The sequence below is a fragment of the Anastrepha ludens genome, chromosome 5 (genome assembly GCF_028408465.1).
Source record: "Anastrepha ludens isolate Willacy chromosome 5, idAnaLude1.1, whole genome shotgun sequence".
Taxonomy (NCBI): domain Eukaryota; kingdom Metazoa; phylum Arthropoda; class Insecta; order Diptera; family Tephritidae; genus Anastrepha; species Anastrepha ludens.
The window spans coordinates 13,227,039-13,242,020 of NC_071501.1; the positions used below are offsets into that span (position 1 = coordinate 13,227,039).

At 34.2% G+C, this 14,982-nt stretch overlaps 1 protein-coding gene across 1 annotated transcript in view; it reads right to left on the bottom strand.

The window, feature by feature from the left end:
• Positions 1–2,465: 2,465 nt before the first annotated feature.
• Positions 2,466–14,982, bottom strand: part of LOC128862936 (protein obstructor-E) — a 67,388-nt gene continuing 54,871 nt past the window's right edge. The window contains exons 5-6 of the mRNA XM_054101776.1: positions 2,839–3,235; positions 2,466–2,738 (exon numbers count right to left, since the gene is read on the bottom strand). Coding sequence (XP_053957751.1) covers positions 2,588–2,738; positions 2,839–3,235 — 548 coding nt within the window. The 3' untranslated portion in view covers positions 2,466–2,587. The remainder of the gene's footprint in view (positions 2,739–2,838; positions 3,236–14,982) is intronic.

Genomic DNA, 14,982 nt, shown 5'->3' on the forward strand with positions numbered 1-14,982 from the left:
TCAACAAGACGGCGCTACGTGTCATACAAACAACGTAACCATTGATCTTTTACGGGAAAAGTTTCCGGACCGTGTTATCTCTCGAAGAGGAGATCACAATTGGCCACCGAAACACCTTGTGACTTTTTTCTTTGGGGCCACGGGAAATAGAAGTTCTACGCCAACAGCCCAGGGTCAATTCAAGACCTCAAAGATGGAATTCGGGAGGCTATCGAAGACATAGAGCAGCCACTTTGCAATTCGGTTATGGAAAATTGCATGAAAAGGATTTTTCCTGTAAGCGTGGTGGTGGTGGCCATTTGCCTGATGTTATTTTTCACTATTAATGGCATACCTTCCTCTTTATAATGAAATAAATGTCCGATCATTTATATTAAAAAGTAGCATTTTTCTTTGAATATCAATATAACACCTTTTATTGGAAAACCCTTTATAATTCTTACAAACATTGTTGGTTCTAAGGCGTTTTTCAATAGGTGCGCTTCAACTTATTTCCGATAGGGAGGGCGAACGACGCAATATTTTTTATTTTTCGCTTGTCATTTGTAAACTTCATTAGTATACATTTCATCATGGAGCGCTACACACTTGAGCAACGCGTGAAAATTATTCAGACTTATTGTGAAAACGGGCGTTCAAATCAAAATGCATATCGCGCAATTTTCGAAGAAAATCATCTTCAGTAATGAAGCTCACTTTTGGCTCAATGGCTTTGTCAACAAGCAAAATATGCGTTACTGGGCATTCGTTGGATTTCTGGATTTACTATATAGGCCTTATGGCTTGTTTTGGGTGTGACTATCACTAAAATATTGATGAATACATACATTAATTGCTTGATATTTTCGTGTTTTTAGGTTGAGATGCCCTGAATCTTTTAGATAATTTCTTCGGAATATGAGTATTCGGTTTTGATGCTTTCGAGCTCGCAGGCGGCTGAGTAGCAATATGTAGATGGTCCAGGACAACATCTTCAAGGAATTGTAAATAGTTTTTTTTTCCATTTAGTTTACAAAATTATACAAATGTGTGTCAAATCTCCCTATAAACCATTCTGCATCGAACGACCCGCTCTCGCAGACTGCGGCGAATGGTGTTATAATTGAATTAAGTTCAACCAGCGTCACATACAGGGTGGGCCATATAGCGTTTGATTTTTGAACCACCCATTTTTTTGAGAATGGTAATACAAATGACATGTCAAATGTGTTCATAATTTACTTAAAGGTTTGACATTTACGCTTGAACAAAATTGAGAAATATTGAAAACCTATTTCAAAAGTGGTGAGTCTTCTTCTTCTTCCGCGATTACAGTAAATGGCGAGCGTTACCGTGACATGCTCAATGAGTTTTTGTTTCCAAAAAGTGAAGAGGATGACATGGACGACATTTGGTTTCAACAGGACGGTTACACTGCCAAAGTTACACTCGAACTTTTGGCTACCGTTTTTGAGTTCCGATATCAATTGCCCGCCTCGGAGCTGTGATTTAAGCCCATTGGACTATTTTTTGTGGGGAGCCGTTAAGGACAAATGCTATGCGAACCATCCAGAGACGATTGATGCTTCAAAACAAAAAATCGAAGTTGCCATTCATGAAATTGGAGCCCAAACAATCGAAAATGTGCTTAAAAATTGGGTTGATCGAATGACCTACTGTAAAGCCAGTCGCGCAGTAGTTTGAACGATATTATTTTTCATTCATAAATGACAATGTTCAATCTTCAAAATAAAAAAAAAAAGTTTGAAAAAATATTGATTAGTGTTTTTTTATAGCCGATTCAAAAAGCAAATTTTACATGGCTCACCCCTTAGAAAATACCTAAAATTGCATTTTGTTATTCCTACAGGCATTCTTCATAAGATAACAGTAGAAACATCTAAATTCTGTAACCGTACAAAAAATAAGCAGACAACTTTCCCTGAAACCCTGTATATAATATATGGAGCAAAAAACAGCTGTTTATGTACAAAGTACGTAAGGAGTAAAATTCCGACAAGAAAGATCTTATAAAACATATCTAAAAATATAATTTTAATTTAAAAATTTTGCTGCGCGCTCTTAAATCAGCTAACCGAATGGTTTTAAAAATGTATTGTAAAAAAAAATCATTTAGTAAATTCGTAAAAAACAAATTTAAATCATCATATGCAAAGTAGCACTAAAAAAATTCCCAAAGCCGCATGCTGCAAAAACAAAACGTCAATAATATTTAACAGCGCGAAGTTTACGATTGCCTATAAAATCGCCATAAGTTCACACCGTTATTTTCCGCAAGCCATATAAAATAACTTGACAACAAAATAAATGAATCATAAAAACTTGGGTGCGTGTGCCAATACATATCTACATATGCATGTGAGCACCAACAAAACCACGCTCCATAAACTCTGCATACATATAGGCGCTAGCAAGTGAATTTTTTACATTTCACCCAAATATGCAATCAACCAACTCGCAATTAATTTCATTTTATAGAAACATTTTGTCGTGCTTTTATTTGAGAATTTCGAACATCTACAAAATAAACTGAAGAAACAAAAAAAAACAGACTTAAAGCTAAACGCGTAGCTGCTCGTCCGCCTTACTACTCCTCATCCTCTTCTTCTTGAACGGGCGCCTTGGCAGGCTTTCGGCGCGATGGTCCACGCGTACGTGCAGGTTTCTTAGTTTTCGGCTTAGGATTTTCCAGCTCGTCCAGCTCAGCATCGGTTAAGCGACCCTTGTACCAATCGGCGCTGTGGGAGGGAAATGTTGTAAGTACGCATTTTAATGAAATATAAAATCTCAAAAATGTTTCTTCATTTACTCTATTCACTTCTCAAACTGACTACCTACCATTCGGGTACATTGTGCGACCAATCGCAGAGCTTCTTGTCATCGTCAAACACTTGTCCCAGCTTGCAGCCATGACGACGCGGTATCTCACCATTCACACACACATAGTAATATTGGCAGTCATCGGGATCGGCATAGCGCGGATGTGTAACGGCCACTGTCTCATTCACTTTGGGACATTCGAATTCAAAAATATCCTGCGAGTTGCAACCCTTAACGCCCACCTCATCGGGCCACGTGCAAATGCCGGTCTTAGGATTGAATACTAAGCCCTCTGGGCAAGTAATCATATTGAACTGTCCATCGACGCAATAGTAGAATTTGTCGCAAATACCCTTTGCCTCGTGACCGAAGTAGCCATTCTTGCGCGGGCAATGCTGGGAGGATTGAGGAGGCTCTATGGGAAAGAAAAGAAAAAATATTCAATTGTGATTTTAGCTGTATTAGATGAAGATTAGGAAGGTGTATAATATCAAACATATATTTTTTTAAATAAACACATTTAAGCAAGTCCTAGAATATCCGAGTTGCCTAGTACAATTTTTAAAATTTGACATCCAAAACTTTAATTGCTCCTTCCTGCTAAATGGTATGCCAACAATCAAAGGCTCACCTCATTTACGTCCATTTAAAATTGTTATTTTGAGGGGGTCTGTACTTGGGATCGACCATTCTGTTGTATAGCCCAGAAGTATAAGCCACAACATCGAAGCGACCATTCGAGTGTTCAGAGAAAAATTCTCTGATAAATTTGTGAGCATTTGATCCTTGACGACGCAAATGATGAAGTAAATGATGAAGCGAAGAGCTGCATGCGCTTTAAGACAACATAGACATTTTTTTCTGTCGGAACCACTAGCAAATACAGCACTCATACACAATTAAGTCCATTGAACTTCTCTCGGATTCCCTTTTAATTTTTTTTAAATCAACCCGACCTCCGAAGAAATCTGAGTAGATCTTGTGCGGTCAAGGAGCCAAAGACCTCAAATCTGATTCGAGTGAAGGCTGGGCAAGCGCACGGCAAGTAGTCCGCGGTCTCTTCCTCCTCTCCATATGCTGAGTAGAGTGCACTGCCTGAGATGCCCACCTTTTCCATATGCTTTGCCCATAGAAAGTTTCCCGTCATCAATCCAACCAGCCTCTCTGGTTAGTGACAGGAGGAACTGTGACAGTCGCATTACTCACTTAGTTTGATTAACACTTCAAAGCATCATTCGTTCGTGATTTTACTGCACTGCGGCCTAGTGATCATTTAGGCTTACGAAAGGTCTGTGCACGTTTCATTCTGCACAAGTTAGCTGAGGACCAAAAAATTGCTCAGAATTCAACATTCGAAAGACCTCATTAAAGAGGTGAACCTGAAACTAAGCGTCAAAGTGCCGAATGGAAAGCCCCAGACGACCCACCACCCCAAAAATTCGCGTTTGGAGAAGTCAAAAATCAAGTTGATGCTCATTTGTTTTCACGATTCCAAGAGAATTGTCCGCAAGGAGTTCATGCCAATGGGCCAAACCGAACGAAATTTTCTATTTTGGCGTTTTGATGTGTTTGTTGCATCGCATTCGTCGAATTCGCCTTGAATACCGCGAAGGAGGAAGCTGACGCTTATTGCATGATAATGCACCGTCTCTTCTATCCACTCTTGTGACCGATTTTTTGACTAGAAATCGTATTTTAAACATCAATCACTCACCGTATCGTCTAATATGGCTCCCTGTGACTTTTACTGATTCAAAAAATTGCATTTGGCTATGAAAGGAAACCGTTTTGCGTCCGTAGAGGTCATCCAAAAGGCTTGTACCGACATCCTGAAGGACATTTCGGTCGATGGCCTGAAACACTCTTTTGAAAAGCTTTTAGGTCACGCAAAATAGTGTATCGAGGCCAGAGAGGACTATTTTGAATAAATAAACTCGAAAGTTATCAAAATGAAGTTCCTGTCGTTTCTATTTTAGCTCAGTCTTGTTTATTTTGCACTTCACCTTGTAATTTAAAAAAAAAATAACTGAATACATAGTCGAGTATTTGTAAATGAGGTGGTTCTATAATTTTTCAATGGAATGGTATAATAGACGCATGTATCCGTCATTGGGCTAGGCAAAGCTCCTTCTCCAATTTTTGGTGCTCGTCTTGTTGTTTTGCCGCACTATAGAAAACAGTTTCGAAGGTGTAAAGAGGAAGAAACGATCTTTCATCGCTTCTGTTGTTGCGTCGCAATGTGAAGAATTCAGTTTCGTTACCGATTGAACTCCATTTTCAGCCACTCAAAATAGATGGCGGATATTGGATTAAAGCGACTGGTGAGGCTCACTGGGTACTGGGTGATACAAAGCAGAGAAGTTAGACATACTGTGTCATTACAACATTACAACAGGTCTCAATCTGTGGTCGCGACTATGCCACTGCCACTTCGGACAAATCAAACCTAGTTAATTGTAGTGAAAAATGCAGTGTTTTTTACAATACAGACTTACTTGTGTTTGCAGAAATTTTTGACTTCAAAGGGAGCAACTGTAGAATAATTAATTAGTACTTATTTGAAACCCAACAATAATCTTACTTCTATTTCTTGGCATTTGCAATTCCAGCTAAATTCAATAATTTAACAACAAACATAATGAAGATTACGAAGTACCGTTAAATGCCTTTATACGCTAGTATCCGCACAAATTGTGAAGCCTCTTAAAGAGTAATTGATGTTTAACAAACTTTTCGCTGCTCACGCCTGAGCGCTTGTCCGTGTGTTATAAGCGTAGTAATTTGCCAATTTGTAAAACAAAGTTAATGAAAACTAAAAAAGAAGCACTTGAAATGTGGCAGAACGTCCAACAATTGCTGCGGCAAAAACTGTCAGAAACAATCCTTACGCACAAAACGATTGCTCGTAGAAAAGCAAGCATGACGGCAACAACATCGAAGCAAAGAACCCAGACAGAAAGCCGCAAATGGCTCCTTTGTTGTTGCTGCATTTTTGTTGATTCAATAGAAAATGGTCTAATATCAAATACAATAAAAATAGTCCGTTGAACAATAACAACAGCAAAAAAATTAATATATGTATATATAATGTAACGAAAAAAGGATTGTTTGAAAGTTTTTGAACTTTACGCATCAATGAGGCAACCCAAAAGTTCTAGCAAAAAAGACACAGAGCAACAAAGTGTAGCATGCTTATGGGCGCACAATGCTATGAGCGAACTAAATATTTATACACTGCACAGAATAAACACACTTGCTTACACATATGTTCATATACATTTCCATATTTTACACATACACATGCACGCACTCATACGCGCAGAGTGAACGACCATGCAGCTGCATCAGCACAAAAGAGAGTAGAAGCAGCAACACCCAGTGGCCACACATCAGCAACTCTATGGCCAAAGGGAGAGTAGCAGTTGGCAACTAAATAACAATAACCGCGTGTTGTGATGGCGAAGACAACAAACAAATAACGGAGTATAAAAAGTGTGTAGTTTAATAACACAAAACAAAAACAACTGCAGTTGCTGTTGCAATGGAAAAATTGGTCAGCCATTGTCGCAGCGTCATTGGCGGAGTATGACAATAATGCGCTAATAAAAAAATGTTGCAGTAAAAAATGAAAATAAGCAAATTTAAATGCAATAACCTATTTGTGGCAAGCAGCTGAGTAGAGCAAAATAGAGGAGTTTATGTTGTGGCAATAAAAAATGGTATAATATCTATGTTAATCGGGCAGAATTTGGAAAGAGCTCAACTTATGCTTAGAAAATATTGAAGAGTTTGAGTTTTTGGAAAAATGTGTTAAGCGCATTTTTCGCTCTATAACGGCACACTTATGGCAGTCAACGAGACTGATTTTGATTATTTCCATTCCAGAACTACCAACCGCAGGCATTCAATAAGTCGTAGACCGATTGGTAGATTTCTTATAATGTGATTCTTATTTTATTTCCGAAAATGTGAGATACTGGAAAAATTTAATGTCGAGTGGTACCAGCACATATTTTAGACATTCTCATTTATTTTTAAGGAAATTGTTTTACAGTATTAGCTTGATTATAATAAGAAATAAACTGAAGAAACTTTAAGAAAAATATTATGATTTTGAGTTTTACTCAATGATAACAATTTCAGCACAGTTTTTTAAAGTAAAACTTCTTCCGTATTCTTATTATTTAAACATTTGCTATTAATGTTTTAGATATAATATACTTAAAAAATAATTTTGCAAATAAATTAATTTTTTTGTTGAAATTTTTTGAGAATTTTGTTTTTTGGAATTTTTGTAATTTTTGCATTTTTATTTTTTTTCATTAATAATTCAGAATGTGCCCAGTCACCACTAATAGTTTCGTAGTGGGACTCCCATAATGTTTCGAGTTACTTGCAATTACGTACAGCAAAAAATACAGCGTATTTGAATTTTAATGTGCGCAGCGACGCCGCGATCGATTCGCAAGCGGACTTCATATGACTTATATGACGCGTAGTACGTAGGCTGGCGCTTCACTAGATCAAAATTTTTTCTCTACAATTAATCCACAAACAAATTTTTTTGCTCAACAACATTTTTTTTTTTTCAAAAATATATTTCAGGTATAACTCAGCATACGCTCAGCTATTAATGGAAATATAAAAGAAAAACTAAGGGCAAATATTTAAAAATGAAAAAGAAGAACATTTTTCCCACAAAAATTCTTAACAAAATATTAATTTAAAATTAAGAAAAAATATAAAATATTTTTAACAAGAAAAAAAAATTTCAAATTTCAATTCAATTCAATTTCAAATTTCAAATTTTTTTTTCAAAAACATATTTCAACATAGTTTCAGCTATTAATTGAAATATAAAAATAAAGTGTGAGATAGTGTTTTAAAGAATGACAAGAAGCAAAATTTTTTTCTCCAAAAAGTCTTATCAAATAATTAATTTTCTATTACAAAAATGTTTTTGGTTTTTCAAATATATATTTCAGCTATTTATGCAAGTAAAAAAAGCCTGAAGGGAAGTGTTTTTAAATATGACAAAATTAATTAACAAAAAATTTTTTTTTTTCTAAAACATATTTTTTAAAAAAAATTTTTTTTTAAACATACTTATGTATATATTTTAGGTGTAACTCAGCATAGTTTTAGCTATTAATTGAAATATAAATACAAATTCTGAAGGGAAATATTTTCACAAATTACAAAGAACCAGATCTTTTTTCTCTAAAAATTCTTAACAAAAAATTAATTTTCTCCCAAAAAATATTTTTAAATGTCGTTTTTTTCAAAAACATTTTTCAAAAAACTTTTTTTTTTCAAAATATATTTTTCAAAAACTTTTTTTTTTAAATAAATTTTTCAAAAATAATTACATATTTCAAGTATATAACTGAGCGTAGTCTGAGCTATTAATGGGAATAGAAAAACAAAGTCTGAAGCGAAGTGTTTTCAAAAATGACAAAAAAAATACTTTTTTTCTCCAAAAAATTCTTAACAAAAAAAAATATTTTTTTCTAAAAATGTTTTTAAAAATTTTCTCCAAAAATGCTTAACAAAAAAATTAATTTTTTTTTTCTAAAAAATATTCAAAAATTTTTTTTTTTTTTCAAATACATTTTTCAAATATATTTTTAAAAGACATTTTTTTTTCAATGATATTTTTCAAAAAAAAACTTTTATATGTATATTAGGTATGACTTGGCTTAAGCTATTGATTGAAATATAAAAACAAAGTCTAAAGGGAAAGTCAAAAATGAAAGCGAAATATTTTCAGGAAAAAAAGATTTACCAAAAATTTACCAACTTAAAAATATTTTTCCAAAAACTTCTTTTTTCAAAAATACTTATATATTTCAGGTATAACTGAGCATAGTTTTAACTATTAATGGAAATATACATACATATATACTGTCAAAAATGACAAAAAACTAAATTTATTTCTCCAAAAATTCTTAACAAAAATTTTATTTTTTTCTAAAAATATTTAAAAAAAATTTTTTTTTTTCCAAAATTTTCTCCAAAAATCCTTAACAAAAAATTGTTTTGTTTTCTAAAAATATTTGTCGTTTTTTTTATTTTCAAAAATATATTTCCAGTTTAACTGAGCATAGTTTCAGATATTATTATTATTTTTTTTTTTTTGTTTTTTATTTGAAAATTGGAAAAGTAATGAATTACAATCACAATGAATGAATGAATCTTTAATTCATTGTGATTGTAATTCATTACTTTTCCAATTTTCAAATAAAAAAAAAAAAAAACAAAAAAAAACCAAAATCTAAAGGGAAGTGTTTCCAAAAATTACAAAAAACCAATGTTTTTTCTCCAAAAATTCTTAACAAAAAATTTATCTTTTTCTAAAAAATATTTTTCAAAACTATATCTCAGGTATATATTTCAGGTATAACTGAGCATATCTAATTTCGGCTATTAATGGAAGTATAACAAAAACCTTACGGAAAATATTTTCAAAAATTAAAAAAGTTTTACCAAAAATTCCTAACAAAAAATTTAATTTTTTCTAATAAATTTTTCAACAACATTTTTGCTTTTTTAAATCTAAAAAATATTAGTGAAATATTTTTCAAAACAGCAATATTTTTTTAAGTATATTTCATCTTAAAAAATTATAAATAAAAATATTTCACTTTAAAAAACGTTTACATAATTGTCAACATTGAATAAGTCTAATCTATATACATACATATAAATACGGAGAGCAAAATTTTGTCGTTCCGTTTTTTCGTATTTATAGTCAGAGAAAAAGTTGAAACATATACCAATGGTATGCTATCCATGAGACGTGGAGACGGTTTGCACAATATATTAAAATAGATACATAAGTGAATAGGTACAGGTAAAATTAATCACACTATTTTACCTGTATGATATTTCACGCTATAATATGTATCATGATATAAAAGGTGATGAAACAAATGGGATCTTATATATTGTGAATCAATACTATTATAAATTTGATTCAGAAATTGTGATGGTCCTGGATTAATTAATGATTGTTTTTTATTATGCTTTTTCAAACAAAATCAATTTTTTTTCCAATTAATTCCAAGAAATTAAATGTTTTCAATTCATGAATAAAAAAAATTATGTTATTTGAAATACACAAATATAAGATCACTTAACACAGGTAAAATGGAATATTTTTCACATTTAATTTTACTACATCTATTCACATATATCATGTAAAGAGTTTCAACATAAGCTATCCATTTATAAGAGCAAAACTGTAACAAAATGTAATACTTTCTATTTCAACACATTTTTTTTTAGACATGTTTTAACAAATCAAATATTTTTTTTGCATAACTTTATTGGCATGTATGTACTCTCTCTCTCAAACCGGTTTGGTGTCAATGCAACAACAACAACACTAGTAGCAAGCAATAATGTAAATAAAGACAAATGTTACAGTTTTGCACTCACTCTTAATTTTCAAATTTTCCGTTATTTTTCTCGTAATTATATATTTGGTGGATTTTTAATTATTATAAACGTGACCGTGAATAAGACAAAATGTTAAATCGGGAAGTACAACGCCAAATAATTGATTTGCTGAAGAAGGGCGAGTCTATAAGAAAAATAGCTAAAAAATTCGAAGTGAGCCACATGGCTGTGCAAAGGCTGCGGAAAAATGTACCAGACGCTGTTCCCAGTAACAAAGGAGGCCGGCCAAGGAAGATAAGCGACCGCGATGCCCGCCATCTGGCAAATTTGGTAACAAGCAGCAAGGCGGTCACTCCCAAAGAAGCATTAAAGATGCTGGATATTGATGCCAGTCAGTGGACAGCCAGGCGCAGCCTGTCAAAACTGGGGCTAAAGGCAGCGGAGAAGAAAACCAAGGCAATGCTGACAAAAAGACATGTGCGGTTGAGGCGGGATTTTGTTGCGGCTCACCAAAGCTGGACAGTTGAAGATTGGGATCAGGTACGTCTTTATAAATGGATTATAAAAGACCTTTTTTCATAAAATTTCAAAACGATTGCAGGTTATTTGGTCTGATGAAACCAAAATCAATCGATTTCAGTCAGATGGTCGGGCCTGGTATTGGGTTAAAGACCCAAATGCAGTCCAGCCACATCACATCAAGCAGACAGTAAAACATGGTGGTGGCTCCATTATGGTGTGGGGCTGCATTTCCAAAAATGGTGTGGGTCCTTTAGTACGAATAGACGGTATAATGCGGAAAGAGGAATACCTGGCCATATTGCAACAAAATCTGCCGGGTGTAGTGGAAAGTATGGGTCTTGCTGCTGAAAAAGTAATTTTTCAGCAAGACAATGACCCTAAGCACACCGCACATGTTGTACGAAATTGGATGCAACGCCAAAAATTTCGTAACTTGAAGTGGCCTCCACAATCACCGGACATGAACCCAATCGAAAATTTATGGAGTCATGTAAAATTGAAGCTTGCCGAATTTTCAAGTCCGCCCAGTGGAGTTAATGAGCTGTGGGAGCGAACACGCGATGTATGGGATGCTATTCCGACTGACTTTGTCTTGAGGTATACACGAAGTATGCCCAATCGTATCCACGAGCTGAAAAAATCCAAAGGATATTGGACATCTTATTAATATTTATTTTATTTATTGTAAAAAATAAAAAATGGGTTGAGTGCAAAACTGTAACATTTGTCTTTATTTGCATTATTGCTTGCTACTAGTGTTGTTGTTGTTGCATTGACACCAAACCGGTTTGAGAGAGAGAGTACATACATGCCAATAAAGTTAAAATATTTGATTTGTTAAAACATGTCTAAAAAAAAATGTGTTGAAATAGAAAGTATTACATTTTGTTACAGTTTTGCTCTTCAGTGTATGTATGTTTCAAGTTTTTTCTATGACTATAAATACTAGAAAAAGGTATGACTAAATTTTGCTCTCCGTATTTATATAACGTCGAATAACGACGAAATTTCGACGTATGGGCGATCCTAGTAAAAAATAATTGTTTTCCAAAAATGTTTCAGGTCACAACTTATTATGCTCAAGCCAACAAATAAATCGGTTTTCAGAAAAATTTACAACAGTATCCAAAATATCTTGGTCATTGGAAAAAGAATCAAGAATGTTTTTTTTATTTTTGTTTTGATTTAATATTTATCCGCTTTGAAAATGACCATTGAATCGTTTTGGAAAAAATGCACTTTTCCGTAAGTTTGGTAAAAAATGTTTAAAGATCGTTATTTTTTAATCTCATCATCATCGGTTCCTGTTTCTCCCACTGGAGCATAGGGCCTCAGTAAAACACCTCCATCCGATTATATTTTTTGCAAGAAGCTTGATTTCGTTCCAAGTTTTTCCTGACGTTTCAACTTCCTTCTGGACAGTTCTCCGCCAAGATATTTTTGGACGGCCAACCTTGCGAGCAACCTGTGGATTCCAATCCAGTGCTTGACGACAGATTTCATTTGCATCCTTGCGAAGCATTTTTTAATCTACTCTTTTAATTTGCCTTCACAAATATTTCTTCTTTTTTTATGTTTTTTTTTATTTTATTTTTTATGAAACGTTAAAATAATAACTACATTTCATATTATTACACGTAGTAATTCGTTTTTTAGCGCATTATGAGTTTTTAAACATTGTTTACCACTAAGTCCAGTGGCTTAATGCTCTTCAGCCTTCTTGTAAATATTGCCCCACTGCAAGTAGAGGAGGCTTCAGCATTGATGTATTCATGCCCTGCTTTATATAAAAAAACTACAATCTCCACTATTTTGTGTAGGGACTCATCAAGAAAAAGACTTTATTTTATTAATTTTTTTCCCCCATCCTAATTGTATGTACATATGTATGGCTGCTTGTGTGTGTATGTGTGGCAAACTTTCGCCTGAGAAAGGCGGCATAGTGGTCACTTTTCCACACATCATGGCCGCACAAAGTTTCAAACAAAATTTGTTGCTGTTGTTGCTTAGTTGTTTGCTGCCTGCCTGTTACCGGGCCTGTCAATAAGTATGTGATACCAAACAAACTGCAACTGACCACAATTTTCCATGGAACATAGCCAACTGCATGCAAATTGAAATGAAGTGGCCCAATGCAAACACACACACACACACACAGCTAAGCACATAAACATTAACATACATGGATCTCAGGTCGACAGGTACAAGTGTTTGTGTGTATGTGTGTATGTATGCATGTTAATAAAGTTATGTGCAAACAAAGGCGCACACGTGTCAACCAGTGCAAATGTTGATTTGTGTGTGTACGTGTGTGTTTGTTTGTATTGCATGTGTGTTGTTGCACTCGGCCACTTACAACCTGTCATTGCTCACATTGCTGTTGCATACAATTTTAATTGAGTACTTACGAGTAGGTATCTGTATAGTTAGTAGCAGCAATTTTGTTGTTTCAACTTTCCTTTGCACTTTGCGGTTATTCGCCACTTGGACGTGTTCTTACCATTTTCTTCGGTCTGAATTAAAGCAATTGAATTTCTTAGTCAAATTAAATTTTAGAAATTTATATATTACCAAGTGAATTTGAGTATTTTTACAAATTACTAGGAAACTTTATATTCGCCCCCAAACGACTTGGGGTTGTCATGCGTTTATTTATATAAAAATAAATATGGTACAAAAAACACAATAAAAAAAGTTTGTGTAGGCAACCTCTTGCTTGCGGTTCTTGTTTTCTTTGATGTGGTTTAATTGGAAATACAAAAAGCAGCAAGTTAATTTAATATTTATTAATTTCAATTTGTGAAGAGTAAAAAATGAAGTGAGGTGATCTCTTGTGGGAATAGCCAGAGGTAATTAAATTCATTTTAACTTTCTCTATCCAGCAACCTCAATGGTGATCCAACTTCTAGAGTCAGGGATCGTATCAACGCCTCCAACAAAACATATTATGCCCACCTTAACTTGTTTAACGAAACCAAGCAAGACAAGTCGAGGCCATATGCTGTCGAGGCCATATGCTGTGGTTGGTTTCTCTTATTATTCCACACCCTTCTGACAAACGAATTGTGGAGGAGTGAACAAGGAAAAAAACTTGTTAAAGTCTCGACTCTTGTCTAAAACTACAAAGCTAACTATGTACAATACCCTTTTCCGATCAATTTCAACATATGGATGTGAGGCATTGACTTTAAAAATTGCTAACTGCGCGCTGATTGGAAAGAAGACATGGAAAGAACAATTTTTTTAAGATTTTTGGCTCAATAAGATTTGATGATGGTATCTATAGCATCCGGTACAACTTCGAACTAAACGATATCACTCAGAACGAAACAGCTATGCGTTTTGTTAAGGGGTTACATGGGTTTCGTCGGGAAAAGAAGGCCTATTTTCAATATTTGTTTTCTATGTAAAAAATTATGTAATATATTTAATTCAAACTTTTTTCTGTCTTATAGATACATATTTCAAGAATAATTTCTGAAATTTTCAAAAAAAAAATTAAAACTCCTCCATTGTAACGTCATTTCCGGTGACCCCTCGAAAAAAGGTGCATCCGCATTGCCAGCATGGCTCCTGACAGGATCGTTTAAAATGAAAAAACAAAAATGAGTGTTTTAACTCGTGCTTGAACGAAGGAAAGACAAAAACAGTAAAAATTGGAATTTTGGCAGACATTTTTCCAAAAAAATGAAAATTTCGGTCATATTTGCTTGACATTTTGTTTTTTTTTTTAATAGTTGTAATTAAAAAAAAAAATACAAAATCCTTCGTCCCAGCACGAGTGGCTTGGAGCCCACACCTTCCAAAGGCTGTATCTCCGAAACTATTATTCGGATCGACTTGAAAATTTAGGATATTATTCTTGAGATGTTGTAGAAATTAATGAACCAAACAAAAAAAAATCGAGTTTTTTAACCCACGAAACCCATGTAACCCCTTAAAGCGCAGCTCATTAGACGACGCATGCCAGCTGACTGACCGTGAAGAAGGCCATGACAGGAAAGCTAATGGGCGTAAAGCCCAAAAGCAAAGATCGAGGAACCGATGGATAGACGCAGTGGAAAACGATCTCAAGGAAATACGTAGCTACGAAGCAAAAGCTCACGATCGAGCGCTTTGGGGGAGCATTGTGAGAGAAGCTTTGACACAACCCGCATTGCAATGTTGTGAAAGAAGAAAAGCCTCAACATGTAAAGGGTCTTTCAAAAGCCGTGCCAAGATGTTGCCATAAAATAAAAA